The sequence below is a fragment of the Protopterus annectens genome, chromosome 6.part0 (genome assembly GCF_019279795.1).
Source record: "Protopterus annectens isolate FY-2018-M chromosome 6.part0, PAN1.0, whole genome shotgun sequence".
In the NCBI taxonomy this organism is placed as follows: Eukaryota; Metazoa; Chordata; order Ceratodontiformes; family Protopteridae; genus Protopterus; species Protopterus annectens.
The window spans coordinates 1,295,855,977-1,295,875,113 of record NC_056737.1 but is presented as its reverse complement, the minus strand read 5'-3'; the positions used below and the strand labels follow the sequence as shown (position 1 = coordinate 1,295,875,113).

Genomic DNA, 19,137 nt, shown 5'->3' with positions numbered 1-19,137 from the left:
AACATATGCGGTCCTTGCATAAATCATACTTGTAAATAACCTGGGTTGTCTATGATCAATAAGCGTGGAAGCTGAATTCAAATGTGTTTTTAGAGACTTTAGATTTAGGGACTCTGTCTTACAGATCTGCTCTCCTCAGACAAGAACTACCACCTGCAGACATTTTGCTTTAGATTTCTTAGCCCACAGCCTTGGACAATATATGTATTCAACTTCCAGGAATGTCTGCTTTATGCTGCCATTTACATCTACTGCCAAAGCTGCTGCCAAAACTTGATAGACTAGACAGAATCTGTTCATTGTCCTGCATTAGCCCAGGTTACCAGGGCTTTCTATGCTTATCTCTGTGGCCCTAAAAAATGCTAACCGTCCTTCAGCACAGCATGCTGCTGACCCAAGATGAGAATTGTGGAGGAGGATGTATTGATGCATCTGAAATTCAGGACTTAAAATTTGTTGTATGTATAATTTCTGCCTGATGCATTTTAGAATGAGGTGGATTGGAGTTAATTGATTTGAAGGGGTACTTTGGAGCTTTGCAGTTAAGGTTCATATATGTAACACGAGCAGAAGAATTGTATATCTAAGAGGAAGGTGATAATGAAACAGGCGGGAAGTTTGAAAACCTAGAAGAGAGTAGGATTTTGGATGCAGGTCCTTAAAGAAAATAACCATATAGAATATCAGAAAGAATCTAAGAATCAAGCCAGCATGGGGGTAAAGAAGATTTTGTCAATAGGGATGACTGCCAGTGGAGATGTAGAAAGTAGGAAAGAGATGGCTGGAATTTACTGTAGAAAACTGGCAAAGGGGGGGGGGGGGGCAAGGTATTGGAAGCAAATAAACTACTGAGTGAATGTTAGTAGAGTGGGATGAGGCCAAGTGGAAATTTGGACTGCTGGTTAGAGACTGCCTTTCATATTGAAGAGGATCTGCTGCTTCACTTCTCAGGTGATCTTCTCTTGTAAACAGTATTTACCTAACCTCCCGTTTTACTGACTTCATTCATTTTTTTTTATTTATTAAGGATGTGCTGCAGTTACTGGAGAAGAGAGTAAAATCACGATTCTCCCACAGGCAGATCCATTTATTGAACTCCTTCAATTTCCAACAGTACTTGAAAATATTTGAAGAGCAATTGACTTTGCCTGAAGATTTCCCAGATAGACGATTTTCTCAGGAATGGAATCAAAATTGCCAGGTGAGTTCATCTCGTTTCTTTGAAATTATCACTCATGATCAAAAGTGAAGATTATTTTTATTTGACATATGCCTTATTCATAGGCATGTTTTATTTTAGATATTTTAAAATTAAGTTTAGGGCACAAATGATGCTGCCTCCTCAGCAACAGTACGATGCTGCCCCAGTCTCATTGATCTCTTCACCAGCTCCGGGCATGGGTCAAAGGAGGAAGTACAACGTAATAGAGCTGGTACATAAGGTGAGGTCCTGGGAGCAGCCAGTGGTCAGCTGCAAAGAGCAAAAAAAAATCTTCTCATGTAACTCTGTCAAGGGGGTTAGGAGAGTGGCCTAATGGGTAAGGTGTTTGCCTTACAAACACAAGTTACAGGGTTTGAGTCTCACAAGGGATAATTGGCTAGGCTTAAAATGACTTGCAAGGGCAGTTAGCCTAGTACTAAAATTAATTAAAAAAAATTTAATTAATTAATTAAACTGTATAGCAGACTGTATATTGATTTGCGTGGGGTGTGCGAGTTATCTATAGATGACTTTCAGGTGCTGTCTGGACCATACAGAGGCAAGAAAGCAATAAAATATGTAAATTGTTTACTCTACCCAAAGCACTGATGTTTCATGAAATGTTAGCAAAAACATGAAGCTGTTGAGATACTCTTTCGCTGTGTACAGCACCCCATGGAGTCCTCTCCAGTGTTGGGAAGTTTTCCAAGGTTCCTTGGTAGCAGCTGTGCTTACCCTTGTAATCTACATCATCCCTTTCTGCCTCCTTGCTTTAATCCCTGTTAATTGTCCAACAAATTCATCTCATCTTTCACACTGAATGTTGCATGACATCATAAGCACAGCTCAGCAGAAACGCTTCTTGTTTAGTGTTATAGGTCTTAATGTCAACATAAAAAAAAAAAAATTGCCCTACTCTGACCCTGCCAAAAGACTAGGGGAAAGTCCCCTCCAGTTGGACTATTGCTCCCCTCAGAGAGGCACAGCCCAAACAGTTGAAGTCTTAGATTTCTTCTTGATCCCTACTTCTCCTTCTCGGCCCACATACTTAAAGTTCTGCATAAAATATAACTTCTGCTGAGTTACTTGCTACAGAGTTATTACTGGCGTAATAACTTGCAAAGCTGAATATACCTTGGGATGATGGCACTTACTTGCAACATCTGAGTGCATGCTTCCAGTCATAACTGCAGGCTTTATCTCTAGTATCTAGAAACTACAGCTGCACCTGAGATGTGTAGGTACATTGCTAATTCTTCCCAATTGAAAAATAATTCTGCTGTCTGAGGGTGGCAAATCTGAATCTGTTCTGATAACACGTGGTAGTATTGCTTACACGTACTCTCAGCTGTAAATTGATTAGTCTGATATCCTAATGAGAACCTTAAAATTTAGAATTTTCTAGATCCCTGCATTCACCATTCACTTGCTACCTCTCTTTTCCTGTGTACTTTGGAAAGTAGCATGGAGACCTTCTTGATCTTTGATCCAAAGCTGTGGAACTCTGTAGGAGGCTGCATAAATGCCAGCACATCCCCGTTGCTCATCTGTCCCTGGATGTCTGTGTAAGTGCTGGGGTGGGGAAGTTTAGGGCACAAATGATGCTGTCTCCTCAGCAACAGTACGATGCTGCCCCAGTCTCATTGATCTCTTCACCAGCTCCGGGCATGGGTCAAAGGAGGAAGTACAACGTAATAGAGCTGGTACATAAGGTGAGGTCCTGGGAGCAGCCAGTGGTCAGCTGCAAAGAGCAAAAAAAAATCTTCTCATGTAACTCTGTCAAGCACCTGCGCTCCTAGTAAAAGTCTAGTCATTTGGGCCTACTAGTCAGGGCTTTATCCCTCTGATGTACCGCAGTTAGCCCCTCGAAAAAAAAATAACCCATGTATAGAAACAGAATCAGGCCTGCCTTATCCTTCACTCTTGCATTACTTCCCTAGACCCAATTGTGTTAGCAGTTCTCCTTGTGTCTGGCTAATTGTACGACCAATTTTTTTATGCTGTTCCTCCCAAAGTTTGTTCTTCATTATTGTTTCCTCAGTGCCCATCTTACTGACTTCTGTGGCGTCATTCATCAACTTAAATCTATTTGATTCAGATAAATTTGCTGATATAATTCTCTTAATACACTGGGTGGCCCCTCATTACAGTGGATTTAGTCTTATCTCACAGACTGAAAGAACAAGGTAAGAATTTTTTCTATTTTCCCTTGAGCCCACTCAAGTTTCCTGTCCCTGTCCCTGTCCAGGTTTACTTCCATCTTACTTGTGAGTCATTTGAGCATTCCTCTAAACATTTTAGCCCAAGAAGTCTGGACAAAGCCAAAGCCAACAATCAGGGACAGATTTTAAATATTTCTCTTATAAACTTAGTTGCTTGAATAACATGTTTTGCTGTATAGCATGCATATTTTGAAAGATATCATCTCTGAAGCTATTTAGTAACTTCAATTCTCAGTGATTTGCGAGAAAACCACAAATTTTATGAGGAACAGACCAAAAACATGAGGCAAAGATTTGGACATTCTTTGAAAATGTGGGTATTTGAGAGGCATGTGATTAAGGCCTGCATCCTTCACTCTAGTCTTTACTTTCACTCTTCTGAAACCATATCTGTTTTGTCATCTTTACAGTGCATGTTCTTTTCCCTTTGTCAGTCCTTAATTCGGTTGTCTTTTCTGTAATCCTGCCTTGCATGTTACTTTTCATTGCATCTTGTACAACTGGTAGATTCATCTGTCCTCTGTCCACTTTGTTGCTGATGGTTTCTGTTAGCATATCTGTCTTCCATTACCCTTTAGATCTCCTCTCCATACCAGATGTTTAATTTCCGTCTGCCTGCCCTTCCTTCTGATAGCTTCACTCTAAGCACATCTTGTCACTGTAGTAATAAATGTGCTTCCCCTTTTTCTCACCTTATCCATCTCCCATTTACACAAACCTGCCCAAGCTGCTTCACCTCACAGTTCTCTTAGGCTACACTGCTCCATCCCAGATTTCAGTTGGTGTCTGAGAGTTGTACTGTTTTTAATTTAGTCAGGCTTGTTTTGGATCTAACACAATGTGTGCATTGGGTCTATTTGATCTCATCACTGGCAGATTTGCTAATACCTACATCTCCACTTCTAAAAGCAAGAAATCTGAACTAAGCTAAAATAATGGGGGTGGGGTTGAAATGGAACAAAACAAAGGCCCACAAATATTGTCAGTTTTTAAGTGTTACTCTTGTAAACTCAGGAAGTTGCTAAAACAGTTTTTGTATTGGTTCATTTTTTGAAAGGTTTGAAGTCTGCAACTCAAATGTTTGCCATTATTTAGAGATTTCAATAATCAATTTCCCAGAAACACAAATTTTAAGGAACATACCAAAAGTATGAGGTAAAAATCTGGATAGTTGAGAGGTATGCCTGACCTGCCATCTACACTATCCTGCTTTTTACCCCCATATGACCAACACTATACTTAACAAGACTATATTTCAAAGCATTTTTCTAGGGGACTGCATCCTGTCCTAGCTTTGATAATGGTAGCTGTTCCCCCTCATCCCTGATCTCAATAATTACCTTGAACATCACACCAAAATAAAAGAAAATGTGTTTATTCCCATTCTTCCATGCTGGTGCAACCACATAGGTAATTTATTTAGAGACTGGGGGAGTCTTTACAAACCTGTAACATCAGGAAAGTGGGGTCTGGCCCTGATTTTGTAATTTAATTTCTTGTGCTGACAAGTTAGTCTACATCAGATCATGCACAGTACATTAGAGCCTGAGACTTCAAAGCAGTCCCATAAAATCCCTGTGTTACCATTCAATGTTAAGTTGTCAATCTCACCTTCATTCTTGCTGGATGGGTTCGGAGCCGATCCTCTGCTCCGACTCGGCCAATACTAAAGCTCGAGAGCTTATTCCACCGGCTCGAGGCTCCCCTATATCCCACAATGCTAGGCGGTAACTACTCAGATCTCGTTTGCCGCTTAGCTGACGAGGTGCTTTCTTCTACCGGCTCTGGCAGGTTAGTGAGTTTTCTTGTTAAAAAAAACTTCGAATTCTACCCCTATCCTTTCTATTCACTTTAGTTTTTATACAAAGTGTCCCTATAGTTTAAATCTGGTCCCCCTTGTGCTTGTATTCCCGTTTTATCCCCTTTTTAACTTAGGCCTTTGGCCCGCTCCCTTTTTTTTCCCTGTCCTTTTAGTGTGACTGGATTTTTATTTGGTTAAAGGGTGTGTCTGTGTGTTGTGTTTGTGTTCATAGGTTCATAGGTTCATACTAGGCTATCTGCCCTAGGGCATTTATAAGCCTAGCCAGAATGTGTTTGGCTTTCGCCACCCATTTTAAATTTATTTTGCTATGCCCTTTTTCGAGGTTAGTATACTGTGCCTCTGTCTAACAGTGACACAGAAGTGATACCCGGGGTAAACCTACGATCTCCCATCCACTCATCAAGATTCCTCTTGAAGAGAGTCAATGAGGGACTCTGCCTAACCTGGACTGGGATTTTATTCCGGAGTGAAGGGAGCCTCTGGGTTATGAATCTGTCCCTCCAGCATGTCCTATTTATTTCAGTGCTGAGGTTCAAGTCTCTCGAGCGCGTGGCTCGATGGGATTTGGATTTTCTGAGGTGCAGCATGTCCATTAATTCCGGGTTGGACATGGCTTTATACGTCAGGCACAGATCGCCTCTGAACAGAGCTGGAGTTTCTTTAACCGGGCAGCATATGGCATCTGTTTGAGCCCTTTGATCCTCTTGATCCTCTTGGTGAGGTACTTTTGGGGTCTTTCCAGTTGCTGCAGGTGTCTGGTAAGGTACATCCCAAAAGGGGCATTGTACTCAATTATGGGCCTGATGAGGGATGAGTAAAGAGGCACGATGACCTCCCCTGATCTAGATGCGAATCCCTTCATGATTAGGTGGGCTATATAAAATGTTTTTCTAACCACTTTGGCCATGTGGTTGTCAAATGAGAGATTGCTATCAACTTGGGTCCCCAGGTCCCCAATTACTTCTTCTGTACTTGATGGATTACCACCTATGTGGTAATTTGTGGGCACTTTGTTTTTGCCAAAGGGGATGACTATACACTTTTTGGCATTTAGCTTGAGGCCATGGCTCTGGCACCAGTTGTCTGTTTCTATGAGGCCCTTTTGGAGGATGCTTGTGTCGGCTCATACAGTATTTTTAGGATGTCTAAAGATTCCAAGGTCTCGGGCTTCAAGAAGTGTGATTCGTGCTGTCAGAAAATGTCTCTGACAGACGGTCACACTTCTTGTGTCTATTGCCTGGGACCTTTGCACCTGCAGGACTCATGTGCTGTTTGCCATGCATTCAGCCTTAGAGTCCTGCAGGAACGCAAAAACAAACTCATACTTCATGGTTTGTTAAAGCCTGAAGGCCCCCCGACCCAGTCTGCATTGGGGAAGCCTTCAAAGACTTCCAGGCCGTTGGCTCCAGCTTCAGAGCCGTCTCCTGGGAGCATTAAAGCTGCTTCGACATCGGCTCCGGCTGGAGTCGATGTTTCGAAGTCTCAAACTGTTACCTCGGCTCCGGCCAGAGCCGAGGTTGTCAAGACTCAGTTGGCTCCGATAGGCTTATCGGAGCCACCTTCAAAGAAGAGGTCGAGGGTCCCCTACCATCAGCTCCATCCACTCTGCTCCGGGATCCCCTCTTCTGTCGGAGCGGAGCCATAGGTCTCATTCCTCTCGGTCCTCCAGGCTGTCCGACCATGACTTACAAAGGGTGGTGAGTAGACTTCTCAAGTCCGAGGCACTGGCCCAAATGCTGCATAGCCCTACTCAACAGTCAGCAGCTATTCCCATCCCTGATTCTATTCCTCCTCCGACTCCTTTGAGTTCGGAGCCGGGGCTCATTGGAGCTGTGGCTGTCGGTGCTTCGGAGCCGATACCTTCCCTTTTGGCTCAGTCGTCTGCTCCGATTTCCTCCTTGGAGGGAACTCGGCACCGAGCTTCCCTCGTCGGCTCCGAGGGGGCGAGTGGCATCGGACCCTTGTCCGGCCCTGTTCTCCCTCTCGGAGCGTCAGCGCTGGTGAGTTCGGCTCCGACATTGGCCTTGGAGCCGTCCCTGTCGGTGCCGGGGGGGTCCTTGTCTCCTCGGAGCGGGGACCTCCGGCCTTGGCTGATGGGGGGCGCCTTCGAGGTCATGCGGAGCGTGTTAGACCCAAGGTCTACCCCCACAGTCTGCTCCGTCAGCTCCTCCCTCTTCAATGCCTGCGGTGGTTTCTACCCACCCCCTTGTAACAGACCGTAGAGAGCCAGCTCCTCAGGTTTCCCCATTGTGAAAATCCTCCTCTTCCGTGGCCTCTCCTGATCCGGTAGGAGAACCCCCTCGGAAGAGACAGTGCAAGAGGAAGCACATCGACTCCCCTGAGTCTATCACCTCTGACACCGACTTGGAGAAATCTGAAGGTTCCCCTCGATCCCCCTCTGAGGATGTCTCTTTTGCTGACATCCTTGAAATCCTGAAACAGAGGGGGAACTGGCCCACCCTTAACCCTTCAGAGTAAGAGTCGGTTTACCTTGAGGCGTTTGGCTCTCGCCCTTCCACCTCCTGGGTGTCTCCTCCCTTTGACCCCCTCATGGAAGTGGTGGCAAGGAAGGCTTAGACGGCCCCTGATTCAGTGGAACCTACCCCAAGGAGGCCATCAAAATTTATTACTGCCCCAAAAGAGAAAGAGTTTCTATCTAAAGGCGTCTCTGTTGATGCCATGGTGGTGGCCATAGCCACTAAGAAGGAGTTAGCTGATCCTTCGGTACCTGTCCATCCTCCTAATAAGGAGTCTAGGACCATGGACAGGTACGGTAAGCGGATGTTTTCATCAGCGACCTTTTCCATGCGGTCGCTGAACTACTTGTGTCACTTCACCCGTCTCCAGAGGGATTTGCTCAAGGATATGGGTGAGGCCATGCAGGATCCAACAGCTGAGGGGGTTCCAAGACATAATGAACTCCCAGATGGCAGCCCTGAATTCGATTGTCAACTCCTCCATGTGGCTTATCCTCATATGCGGCTGATGGGGCGAGTAGGGCCGCAGGCACAGGTGTAGCTTTACGACGTCACGCCTGGATGCGGCTTTGCAATTTTGCGGACCCTTTCACGGCGTCCTTCACCAGTTCCCCCTTTGATGGCTCAACATTGTTTGGACTTCAGGTGAAGGATACATTGACTAGGTGCGAGCAGGAAGGTAAGACTCTCTCTGCCGTGGGGAGTCAATTTTTCTACCCCTTCTAGACCTTATCCAAAAGGTCGGGGGGGGTGTGGTTCCGCAAACCCCAGGGAGTCTCATCTGACGCACAAAGTCGATTCCCCTCTAGAGGCAGAGGGGTGAATAACAATAGATGCCTCCCTAGGGGCAGAGGTGGTCCGCAAAACCAGGGTAGCAGAGAAACTTTCTCCGATAAACCCTTTCAGCATCCCTGAGGAGCTGCCCGGCTGTCCACCTTCGGAGGCAGTCGGGGGAAGATTATCACTGTACCCAAAAGCCTGGCTTTCCCTCACTCAAGACAAATGGGTACAGTCAGTCATATCCGAGGGTTACAAAATTCCCTTTATTCACATCCCATCCCAACCCAAAGGATCCCTTCCAGACGTTCCACCCAGTCTAAGGGAACAAGCAGCATTAGAAATATCAAAGCTGCTGTCAAAAAGAGCTATCCAACCAGTCCCAGCAGACCAACAAGGATCCGGAATCTACTCCAAATTCGTTTTGGTACCAAAAAAAACAGGGGACTGGAGACCAATACTGGATCTCAGCAAGTTAAACAATTATATCAAAAAAACAAAATTCCGGATGGTCACGCTACAGTCCATTCTACCCTTCTTGGGTCAGGACAATTGGATGTGCTCGATAGACCTTCAGGATGCATACTACCATATCAAAATGCACAGACGCTCCAGGAGGTTTCTCCGCTTCAGGCTGGGAGCCAGTCACTACCAGTTCAGAGCCCTGCCCTTTGGTCTCACTACAGCCCCCCGAGTGTTTACCAACTGCATGGCAGTGGTCGCGGCTCACTTGAGACATCAAGGATTCCAGGTGTTTCCATATTTGGACGACTGGCTCCTTACCGCCACCACTAGACATCAACTGCTTCTATCCAGAGACTTCACCATCCAAACTTGCCAAGCTCTAGGCATTTCAATAAATTTCGAAAAATCTGCCTTGTCGCCTTGTCAATCTATTACCTTTATAGGCGCCACCTTAGACACAGTTCATCTTTCCGCCAGACTTACAGAGCAAAGAGTATTAGATATCCGCAAACAAGTTTGCCTTCTACTTCAATGCAACAAGGTCAAAGCCAGGGTAGTCTTGAAGGTATTAGGACTCATGGCAGCTACTATTACACTTCTCCCCTTAGCTCATTTTCACATGCGGATCCTCCAGTGGATGCTGTTTACTCAATGGACCTTCCAACAGCTCCCGATGTCTCACATCATCCTACTTAACTCAATCATGCAAGAATCACCTGTCTTGGTGGATCACATCACCTCAAGTTCTCCAGGGCAGACCCTTCATCCCCCCCCCCCCCAATCGCCACGGTGACAACGCACGCCTCCCTGATCGGGGGGGGGCATTATCAGGGCAGAACAGTCCAGGGCACGTGGCGACCTTTCGAGTGCCACTTGCACATAAATGTCTTAGAGATGAGAGCAGTGCTTTTAGCGTTGCAAGCCCTTCAGGACTCTCTTCCCACAGGGACTATTGCAATTCAAACGGACAACATGTCCGTAGTGTGGTACATCAGCAAACAGGGTGGAACCAAGTCCTACCCCTTATGTCGAGAGGCACTCAGACTTTGGCAATGGGCGATTTCTTCTCAGCATTTTGATAGCAATGCACATTCTCAGGAAGTCCAACGTGATTGCGGACAAGTTGAGCAGGGCCATTCTCATGCCTCTCGAGTGGTCTCTAAAAAATATCAGTGCTGGAAGAAGTCTTTAAAAGATGGGGCCGGCCTTGCTGCGATCTTTTTGCTACTCCCCAAAACAGCAAGTGTCACGACTTCTTCACTCTCTTCCCGTTACCAGGCCATCCCACCAGAGACGCTCTAGTCCACGATTGGCCCCGGGGACTTCTGTATGCTTCCCCCCCCTTTCCACTGATCTTCAATTAATTCAGAAAGCTATCGCCTCGAGAGTCACCATGATCCTCATTGCCCCTTTCTGGCCTCGACAGATATGGTTTCCGTTCCTCCATCATTACCTGTTGGAGCAGCCTTGGCATCTGGACCCGGTGCCAGATCTTTTGACCCACCAGTCGGGCCAGCTGCACCACTCCCTTCAATCTCTCAACCTCACAGCGTGGTTTTTCTGATTCCTACCCTAGCCAGGCTTCCCTTAATCTCTCATTCGGTCCGTAACATCCTGATAGCCTCTCACAAGTCTTCTACCAGGAGGATTTACAATAGTAAGTGGAAACGTTTTTCCTTCTGGGCAGCATCAAAAGATATAGACCCCCCCCCCCCTTCACTGCACCTATCCAGTCTATCCTAGACTTTCTGGCAGAGCTCTTTCATTTAGGCTCTTCCTCATCTACCATTATAGTACAACTAGCTGCCATATCTAACTTTCATGTAGGTGTCTCGGACTCCAGTATCATGTCCCATAAACTCTGCAAAGCCTTTTTAAGAGGTGTCTTTCTGCTCAAGCCCCCAATCAAAGATCCCCCACCTCAATGGGACTTGAATTTAGTCCTAGCATCCTTGATTCTCCCTCCCTTCGAACCTGCGGCTTCATGCCCTCTTAAGTTGCCCTCATGGAAAACACTTTTTCTAGTAGCCATAACATCAGCTAGAAGGGTATTGAACTTCATGCTCTTTGCAGTCGTCGTCCTTACTTCTTTTTCCATAAAGACAGGGTGTCCCTCCGGACTAATCCGTCATTCTTACCTAAGGTTTCCTCTGAGGCAAACCTAAACCAGACGATTGATCTTCCTGTCTTCTTCCCTGGTTATTCCAACAGGTCGGAACAAAAGTTACATTTTCTAGATGTTCACCGCCAACTTAGATATTATTTAGACAGGACTAAACAGTTCAGGAAATCTGATCAGCTTTTCCTGTCATATGCGGAAGGTAAATTGGGCCTTCCAGTTACTAAAGTGTCCTTTTCAAGATGGCTTACCTCTATAATTACCTTCATCTATGAAATCAGACATAAAAAACTGCCTTCAAGACCTAGAGCTCATTCAACTAGGGCATTGGCTACATCTGTAGCTTTTCAGGACAGGCTACCAATAGATTCCATTTGTGCAGCAGCCACATGGGCTTTTCCTCATACCTTTATTTTGCATTACAAATTGGATGTGGCCTCCAGAAACCGTGCCAACTTTGGTTCCACTGTTCTCAAGAGTCTGTTCCGATAGGCCACCCGGGGTAAGGTGCTAGGGACGCGGTCCCATCCAGCAAGAATGAAGGCGAGATTGACAACTTAACATTAAGAAGTTATGTACCTACCATAACGTTCCATGTTAGTTGTCTTCTCGCCTTCTTTCTTGCATCCCACCCTCCTTCCCCCTAGCCTGGACAGACCGATAGGAATATTTGGGATCTTCCATTGGGATATTTTTCCTTCCCACATGTTCTACCACCTCTATTCTCCCTTTTTATGTTTGTGGTAGCTTACCTACAGGTTTATATATAGAGGTGGGCTCCTTTTCTCTCTTCTCCATTCTATGGAGACCAGAACTGCTTGGTTTTAGCTATCAAACGAGATCTGAGTAGTTACCGCCTAGCATTGTGGGATATAGGGGAGCCTCGAGCCGGTGGAATAAGCTCTCGAGCTTTAGTATTGGCCGAGTTGGAGCCAAGGATCGGCTCCGAACCCATCCAGCAAGAAAGAAGGCGAGAAGAAGACAACTAACATGGAACGTTATGGTAGGTACATAACTTCTTATTTTATTTTGTGCACTGGGGTAGAGCAGGGACCCATGGAGACCCATTTCAGGCACACACACTACAGATCAATTGTATGAAATTAACTTGGATTGAGTAATAACGTAAACACAAAAGAAGATTGCACATAAGAGGAAAATAACTGTGACACACACAGTAGTTACAGGTGCAGAATTTGTTGGAATGAGTACATTTAATTTGCTTGTAGACTGGTAAGAATTTTTAAAAAGCTGACTCCACTATGGAAATGTATTTTTTTTTTCACTAGAGTAAGGAATGTGAGGGAGAAAATATAGAGGGGAAAAGGAGGAATTTTTTTTTTATTGTAGAAAGCTGAAATTATTTTCCTTGTAATGGTGCATGAGAAGTGACCTCAGACACATTAACATGTCTACACTGTGTATAGTTAGACAATTCAGTATTGAGAAACCTGCCATTATGAAACAGGTTTTAAGCCTTGGGGGGGGGGGGGTAGTTTGAGTAGTTCTGGAGTGGCGCCACGTGATTGCACTACCATGGAATGGTTCTACACTGAGCTATGGTAAGTAAATGGGATTAAATGCTTTATAGAATTCTCCTTAGGGACTGCGACTTCTAACTCTCGAGGTCAGCAACTTCCGTAGTTTTATGGTCTGGTGTAGAATGATTATGGACTCTTCTGTGGAGCTTATTGTGGGTTGTAAAGAGGATACCTGATCTTCAGTCATTATTTCCAGCATTTTGAAATGAGCTTCAAAAATGAATGGGTCATCTCTACTGGGTCCATTAACTGAACTTCACACACACTTTCCTGTGTTCTTGCAATACTGTCTATACCCATCTACTGTTGATGTGGTGCACTTTTTCTTCCTTGTGTTCCAACGCATTTGCAGTCATCATGGTGACCCCCCCCCCCTTTGTTTCTTTTCCCTAATAGTTCCCCTGTATGCTGCTGAACCACTGTTGCTCTAACTTACTCTGGTCCTTTCTTTTTAATCTTCATTTCTTGCAGCATGGTCACAACCACCACCCACTCCTCACCTTGCGTTTCTCCAAACTTTCTCTTAACTGGATTATTTACTTATTCAATTTCCATTCCATGATATGAAAGTAAGGTTCTATCCCACGTCTCTTATGGTATGAAAATAACGTTGTACTCCCCTTTCCACTGAAGCATTTGTAGATGTCCTGGTTTCCTAATAACCCTACAAAACCCTCCAGAGTTGGGTCACAGACCTCTAGCTGCCTTGTTCTGGTGCTCTCCGGTTGCTTAGAATAATCTGGTGTGGGATGCTCCTTCAGAAATGCTCTCAGAATCTGGTCTCTGATTAACTCTTCTCTTTTGCATGCCATTCTTTTTGCTCTTTCTCCTGTGTTTCCCGAATGGATCACTTCAAGATCAGGTTCAGGTTGTGGGCATGGTCCATATTAACCTGGCACTTATTCTCTAAATTTCTCATCACCATCAAAGTCATCTAGGTGTCTTTTAAAGCTTTCATTAGTATCACTAGTGCTAAACTACTCTTTTGGAAAATCATTTCCTAGAATTATGTCTGCTGAAATTCCTTAACAGTTGGAAGCCTGTTACTTCTATGTGTACAAGATTTTAGGCCTAAGTGTTCAAAGTGGAAATTTACAGGTTTAAATACCATAGTTAAGTCTTCCCTGAAGCTTCAGGACATTGTAAGCAGATTTAATGCTTTCAGTCTCTTGCATAAAAGAAGTATGTAAGTGGTACAAATCTAGGCTGTATTTATTTAAGGTTTTATTAAAGGTCTTAGTGTTAGGGAGCCATAGTGAGCATCTAACTTCTTGTTTTATTCTTGATGTACATCGTTTTCTTATTTTGTAAATGTTTTGATGCAACATCTATCACTCTTGTTCTTTCCATGTCCGTTCACACTTGTGTTCTTTACCTCACTTTTTCCATTTCCTTCCATTTCCTTTCTTCCTTCCATGCATCTTATCTATCCATCCCATGACAGTCCCCTGCTTTCTGTCAGCAATCCTTTACTATCGGTTCTTCATGCCTTCCTTCATACCATAGTAATGCTAACGTGTGTGATGTGATGTCTTATCTCGCCTTCATTCTTATCTGGATGAGTTCAGAACCGAACCTTGGTTCTGACTCGACCTTGTGCAAAAGTTCGAGGTCTTCCACTAGCTCGTGGCTGTAACCCTATCCTATCATGCTCTAGGAGAGCTCCTCGGATCTCGTTTGCCGCTAAACTAGCTTTGGTGCTTTCATACTGACTGGCTAAGTGGAAATTTCTATACTTGTTTATTGCATAATTGTTCTGCTACTTTGGATACCCAAAGTTCTTCAGAAAATCAGTTCCTTGGGAAGTAATTTGATACTAGTCGCCCCGTACTGGCTTAGTCAAATTTGGTTCCCCTTCTTTTCGCCTCACCTCCAAGAGGAGCCGTGGATTCTGGACCCAGTTCTGGACCTTCTGACTCATGTATTAGGGATGCTCCACCCTTCCCACCTTCAAATTTACAGTTTGGCTGCACCGATTCCAAATATAGCCAGGCTCCCTAGCCTTTCTTAATCAGTGAAACGTATCTTGATCTTGTCTCATAAGGCTTCAACGAGAAAGTTATATTTAAGCAAATGGAACCGATTTTCTTCTTCAGCTTTGAATAACCACATTGATCCTTTTTCTGCTTCTGTAACTTCCATTCTCGAATTTTTGATAAAGCTCTTCAATGAAGGCACCTCTGCAGCTACCACTCTGGTTCTGCTAGCAGAGATATCTAATTTTCATATAGGTGAATCAGGACCTAATGTGATGTCACACAGACTTTGCAAGTCCTTTCGTAAGGGCACTATCTTATTAAGACCGCCCATTAAAGCCCTTCCAGCACTATGGAACCTGAACTTTGTCTTATCCCATTTGATTCTTCCCTTTTTTGAACCTGCATTGGACAGTGATCTAAAGTTTTTAACCTGGAAAACTATCTTTTTAATAGCCATCACTTTTGCTAGAAAGAGTTTCTGAGCTACAAGCATAGTCAATAAAGCCCCCATTACATGCTCTTTCACAGAGACAGGGTATCTCTATGAAGAAATCCATCCTTTCTACCCAAAGTATGTAAATTTGAATCAATCCATAGACCTGCCAGTCTTATTTGCCAAACTATGGCTGCAAGGCAAAGTACATACTACATCAACTTGATATACATAGACCATTACATTTCTACTTACATAGGACAAAGGATTACAGAAAATCTGGCCAATTATTTGTATCCTCCTCAGACATCAAGAAGGGCGCTCCTGTATCAAGTCACTCTTTTAAAATGTCATCTGATTGTATTGCCTTTACTAGCAAATCTCAAAACAAAGCTTCCCGTCAAACTAAAAGGTCATTCTACAAGGGCCATATCAACCTCTTCTGCCTTTCGGGCCAGACCTCCAATTGATAGCATTTGTGTGGCAGCAACATGGGCAAGGCCTCATACCTATATCACTCATTACAAAGTAGAATTGGCCTCCAGGGTCCACTTTTCTGAAGAATATTATCCCTTGAGCCACCCAGAAAACATGGTGCTACGGACGCTGTCCCAACCACTTAAGAATGAAGGCGTGATAAGATATCACATAAAGAATTTATGTACTCACTATAATGTTCCATGTGTGTTGTCCATCTCGCCTTCATTCGTGCATCCCGCTCTCATTCCCCAACCTTTAGCTCCTGGAGGACAGAGCAGTTTTCAATTTGGTGTAATGGTTCTCCGACCTTCTTCATTGCTCTATAACTGTTACTTCTATTGATACCTATTGTTACATCAGCAAACAAGATCTGAGGAGCTCTACTAGAGCATGATGGGATAGGGTTACAGCCACGAGCTAGTGGAAGACCTCGAGCTGTTGTATAAGGCTGAGTCAGAACCGAGGATTGGTTACGAACCCAATCAGTTAAGAATGAAGGCAAGATGGACAACACACATGGAACGTTATGGTGAGTACATAACTTCCTTTTTTCGCATCAACACTTCCTGACATCTCTCTCATTAGTCTGCTACTGTTCGTACTCATCTCTTTCTTTTAGAAATGTTACCTCCCATACTGTCATGCTCAGCAGAGCATTTTCCCATAGTTCACTTCCTTCATGCACCCTAATCAACTGATTTAAGGCAAAGTTGCAGTTTCTTATTTACAGGATTCTCAACCCACTGCTGTTCTCTCTCCTCTTATTTTTCACCTTTCTACAATGTCATCACACCTGACATAATTTCTAACATTCCTTCACAATGCTTCAAATTAATCTTCTTAATTTTTCATTACCCTTTTGTTTTTTTTTTTCACCTTACTAATATTTGTATAAGACCCTTAAGAGAGTATAGTACAGTTAAACTAACAGTGCCATTGACAGGATAATAGCAGATCATCAAAATTAAATGCTGAAGAAAATGTTGATATCAAACTTTGTAAAGTATTTTGGAACAGTTTTGACACCAAACTCTTTGAAGTATTTTAAGTCCATTGTGCTTTTAGTATATGCAGTTTGTGTGTGCAGTGCACATTCCTTCTCTGTCTATGGGCTTCACTAACACCTGTACACTAATATGCATTCCTCAGAATTACACCATTAGACCGAAGCTGAATATACTGACTGGTCAACACATTAAAGCTCGGTCAGTGCATAAACTGAGAATTTGACAAAACAAGCTAGTAAAATTTATTAATTTTGGAAGACTTGGATTATTCACCAGTGAATCCATTACTGACTGTTACTGAGCAAAAAAATTGCCAAATGTAAGGAAAGTCAAATAAAAAAGGAGAAAAAAAAGTTCTGATTGGAAAGAACCATATTGTTGACCAGCATGAAGGAGACCATTTTGTACCCTTGGTGCTGAAGATGACAGACTAGAAGAAAAAATAAATTAGATACACCTAGAGCTAGCTGTTCAAAATAAGTCTAATACTAGAATACGCAAGGTCAAATGACAGAAAGTTGGAAAACTGTAAGCAACAGAGTTGAGCATTCAGATAAATTGATAGAATTGCAGAAGTTGGAGATTGAAATACAGGAAGGAATGACAGCGTGAGACTTCCTAGAAAAAAAAAATCTAAAATACTAGATCTAGAAGACAAAACGCAGAGATAATGTGGGGTTCTCAGGCATTCTAGAGAAATTGGAGGGGATCGGCTGTATTAATTATATAAGGATACAGATAAACAACTGGACTGGTGTTCCACAGGAAGAACGGTTAATCGAATGGGAATATCATGTATATGCCCTAAATCTTGTCATCAGAAAATAGCAAAGATCCTTTTGGTGAAAATGTAAATGTATCAGCAGAAGGTTTTGCTTCTGGCTGAAATATCAAAGGGAAAAAGTGCTTTAAATGTGATGCCAGTTTTTTGTTTAAAATGATTATTCATTGCTCATCAGGCAAAAAACAAGTAAATTTGTCCCACCAGCCCGTGGAAGTTGAGGGGGTGAATTGAGATTCAAGTGGTATATCCAGCTGTTTTCAGAGCCTTTTAGCCTCTTGGATGGAAGGCTGAGAAGGGTATGGAAGAGATTAAAAAACAATAGTTCAGTCAGCAGAACACAAACTAATGAGCTGAAGGGGTCTCTGCTTTTCAGTAATATGCTAGTAAGTAGGATCAGGGAGAAGTTGGGACAGTGAAACCTTTCCCACTGTTCCAAAACAAAATGATGGAGAGAGAGAGAAGCCCAGGAATTGACCAGAACAAAAGGAGCAAACTGGATTTGAACTAGTGCCAGATCTGAGAAAGGGTGAGGAACAATGGAAGGATTGAAAACGAAGTTAAAATTTTAAAGTGTGGAATTATAAGCCATCAATCCCACTTTGTGATATTTAGGCATTTAGACTGCTTAGGGACATGACATAGCCTAGGGAGAAGTCCCGAAATATTTCATCTTTCCTGAATTATTGGGAGAACTCAAGTATCACTCTCAGTCTGTTGTATTGTATGCATGTGTGCACACGTGCGCGCACGCACACACACACACACACACACACACACACACACACACACACACACACACACACACACACACACAACTAAGTGGAAAAAAGAAGTGAAGTAAAACTTGTTTTCAGTATTTTGATTTTAATATGCATGATGTTTTTTAACTATGAATTAATTTGGGGGTGTTTGGAGTGCTTGTTGAATAAATGATGAGGGTAAGAAAACTCAATGTGCAGAATGCTATATGCAGGATAAAAATGAATGCAAAATTCCAACGTGAAATTAAGCAGTAGCGCTAGCTATAGGCTGTTTGAGTGGGGAGTGAGGTTGTCAGTAAGAATTAAATAGCTTACATAAAAATAAAAAGGTATTGATATCTTTGCATGTAACACTGGGGCTAAATTAGCAGACTGCTCCATGTAAACTAAGCTTAATGCTCTGTTTTTCATGATAAATAGCTTAAAATGTGAGAAAGTAAAGAGCCAGTGTTAAATGATTGCGTTCTTGTGGAGACTAGTGGCTGGGTTTCTTCCACAAACAGCTGTCTTGGCTGTGGAAATCGGCAGATGCAGTCATGATATGGTAGATATTAATCATGAAATGACTATAGTTTGTGTTCTGAATTAAATTTTCAGTGGAGTCCCAAGAGAGAGCAGTTAAGTCTTAAAAGGTCAGTGGCAGGTAGTTTACTGAGAAGCAAAAATATAAAAAAGGAAAAATATTAGTTTTATATATGAATATCACCCCTGTTGCTACAGTATGAGAGAGCATCAAATAACACTTGGGGATTTTTTTTTTTTTATATAGAGCTGGCATAACAAGTAATGCTCCGCTGAATGGATGGAAGTGGTTTTCTGTGCTTGGAAGAATAGTAATTAGCAAGAAACACAATTTTGCTTTGGAGTAAGCATAGGCAATGACATGTTCTTATAGGTTCATAGGTTTATACTAGGCTAATGACCATCAGGGTCTTTAAGTCTACCCGTGCAACCCAACTTAGTTTTGTCCGAGTATCTTGGATGCCTATATAGTGGGTATGTAAGTAAGGAGGTAGCTAAGGGGTATGTGGGGGAGAGGTAGGTTAGTTGGGGGATAAGTTTTTTTACT

The 19,137-nt window shown here is 43.2% G+C and overlaps 1 protein-coding gene across 4 annotated transcripts in view; it reads left to right on the top strand.

Moving 5' to 3' along the window:
• Positions 1–19,137, top strand: part of ORC4 (origin recognition complex subunit 4) — a 693,897-nt gene that overhangs the window by 491,965 nt on the left and 182,795 nt on the right. For all 4 annotated transcript variants that reach the window (XM_044074865.1, XM_044074866.1, XM_044074868.1 and 1 more), the window contains exon 9: positions 1,028–1,201. In XM_044074865.1, the coding sequence (XP_043930800.1) occupies positions 1,028–1,201 (174 nt within the window). The remainder of the gene's footprint in view (positions 1–1,027; positions 1,202–19,137) is intronic.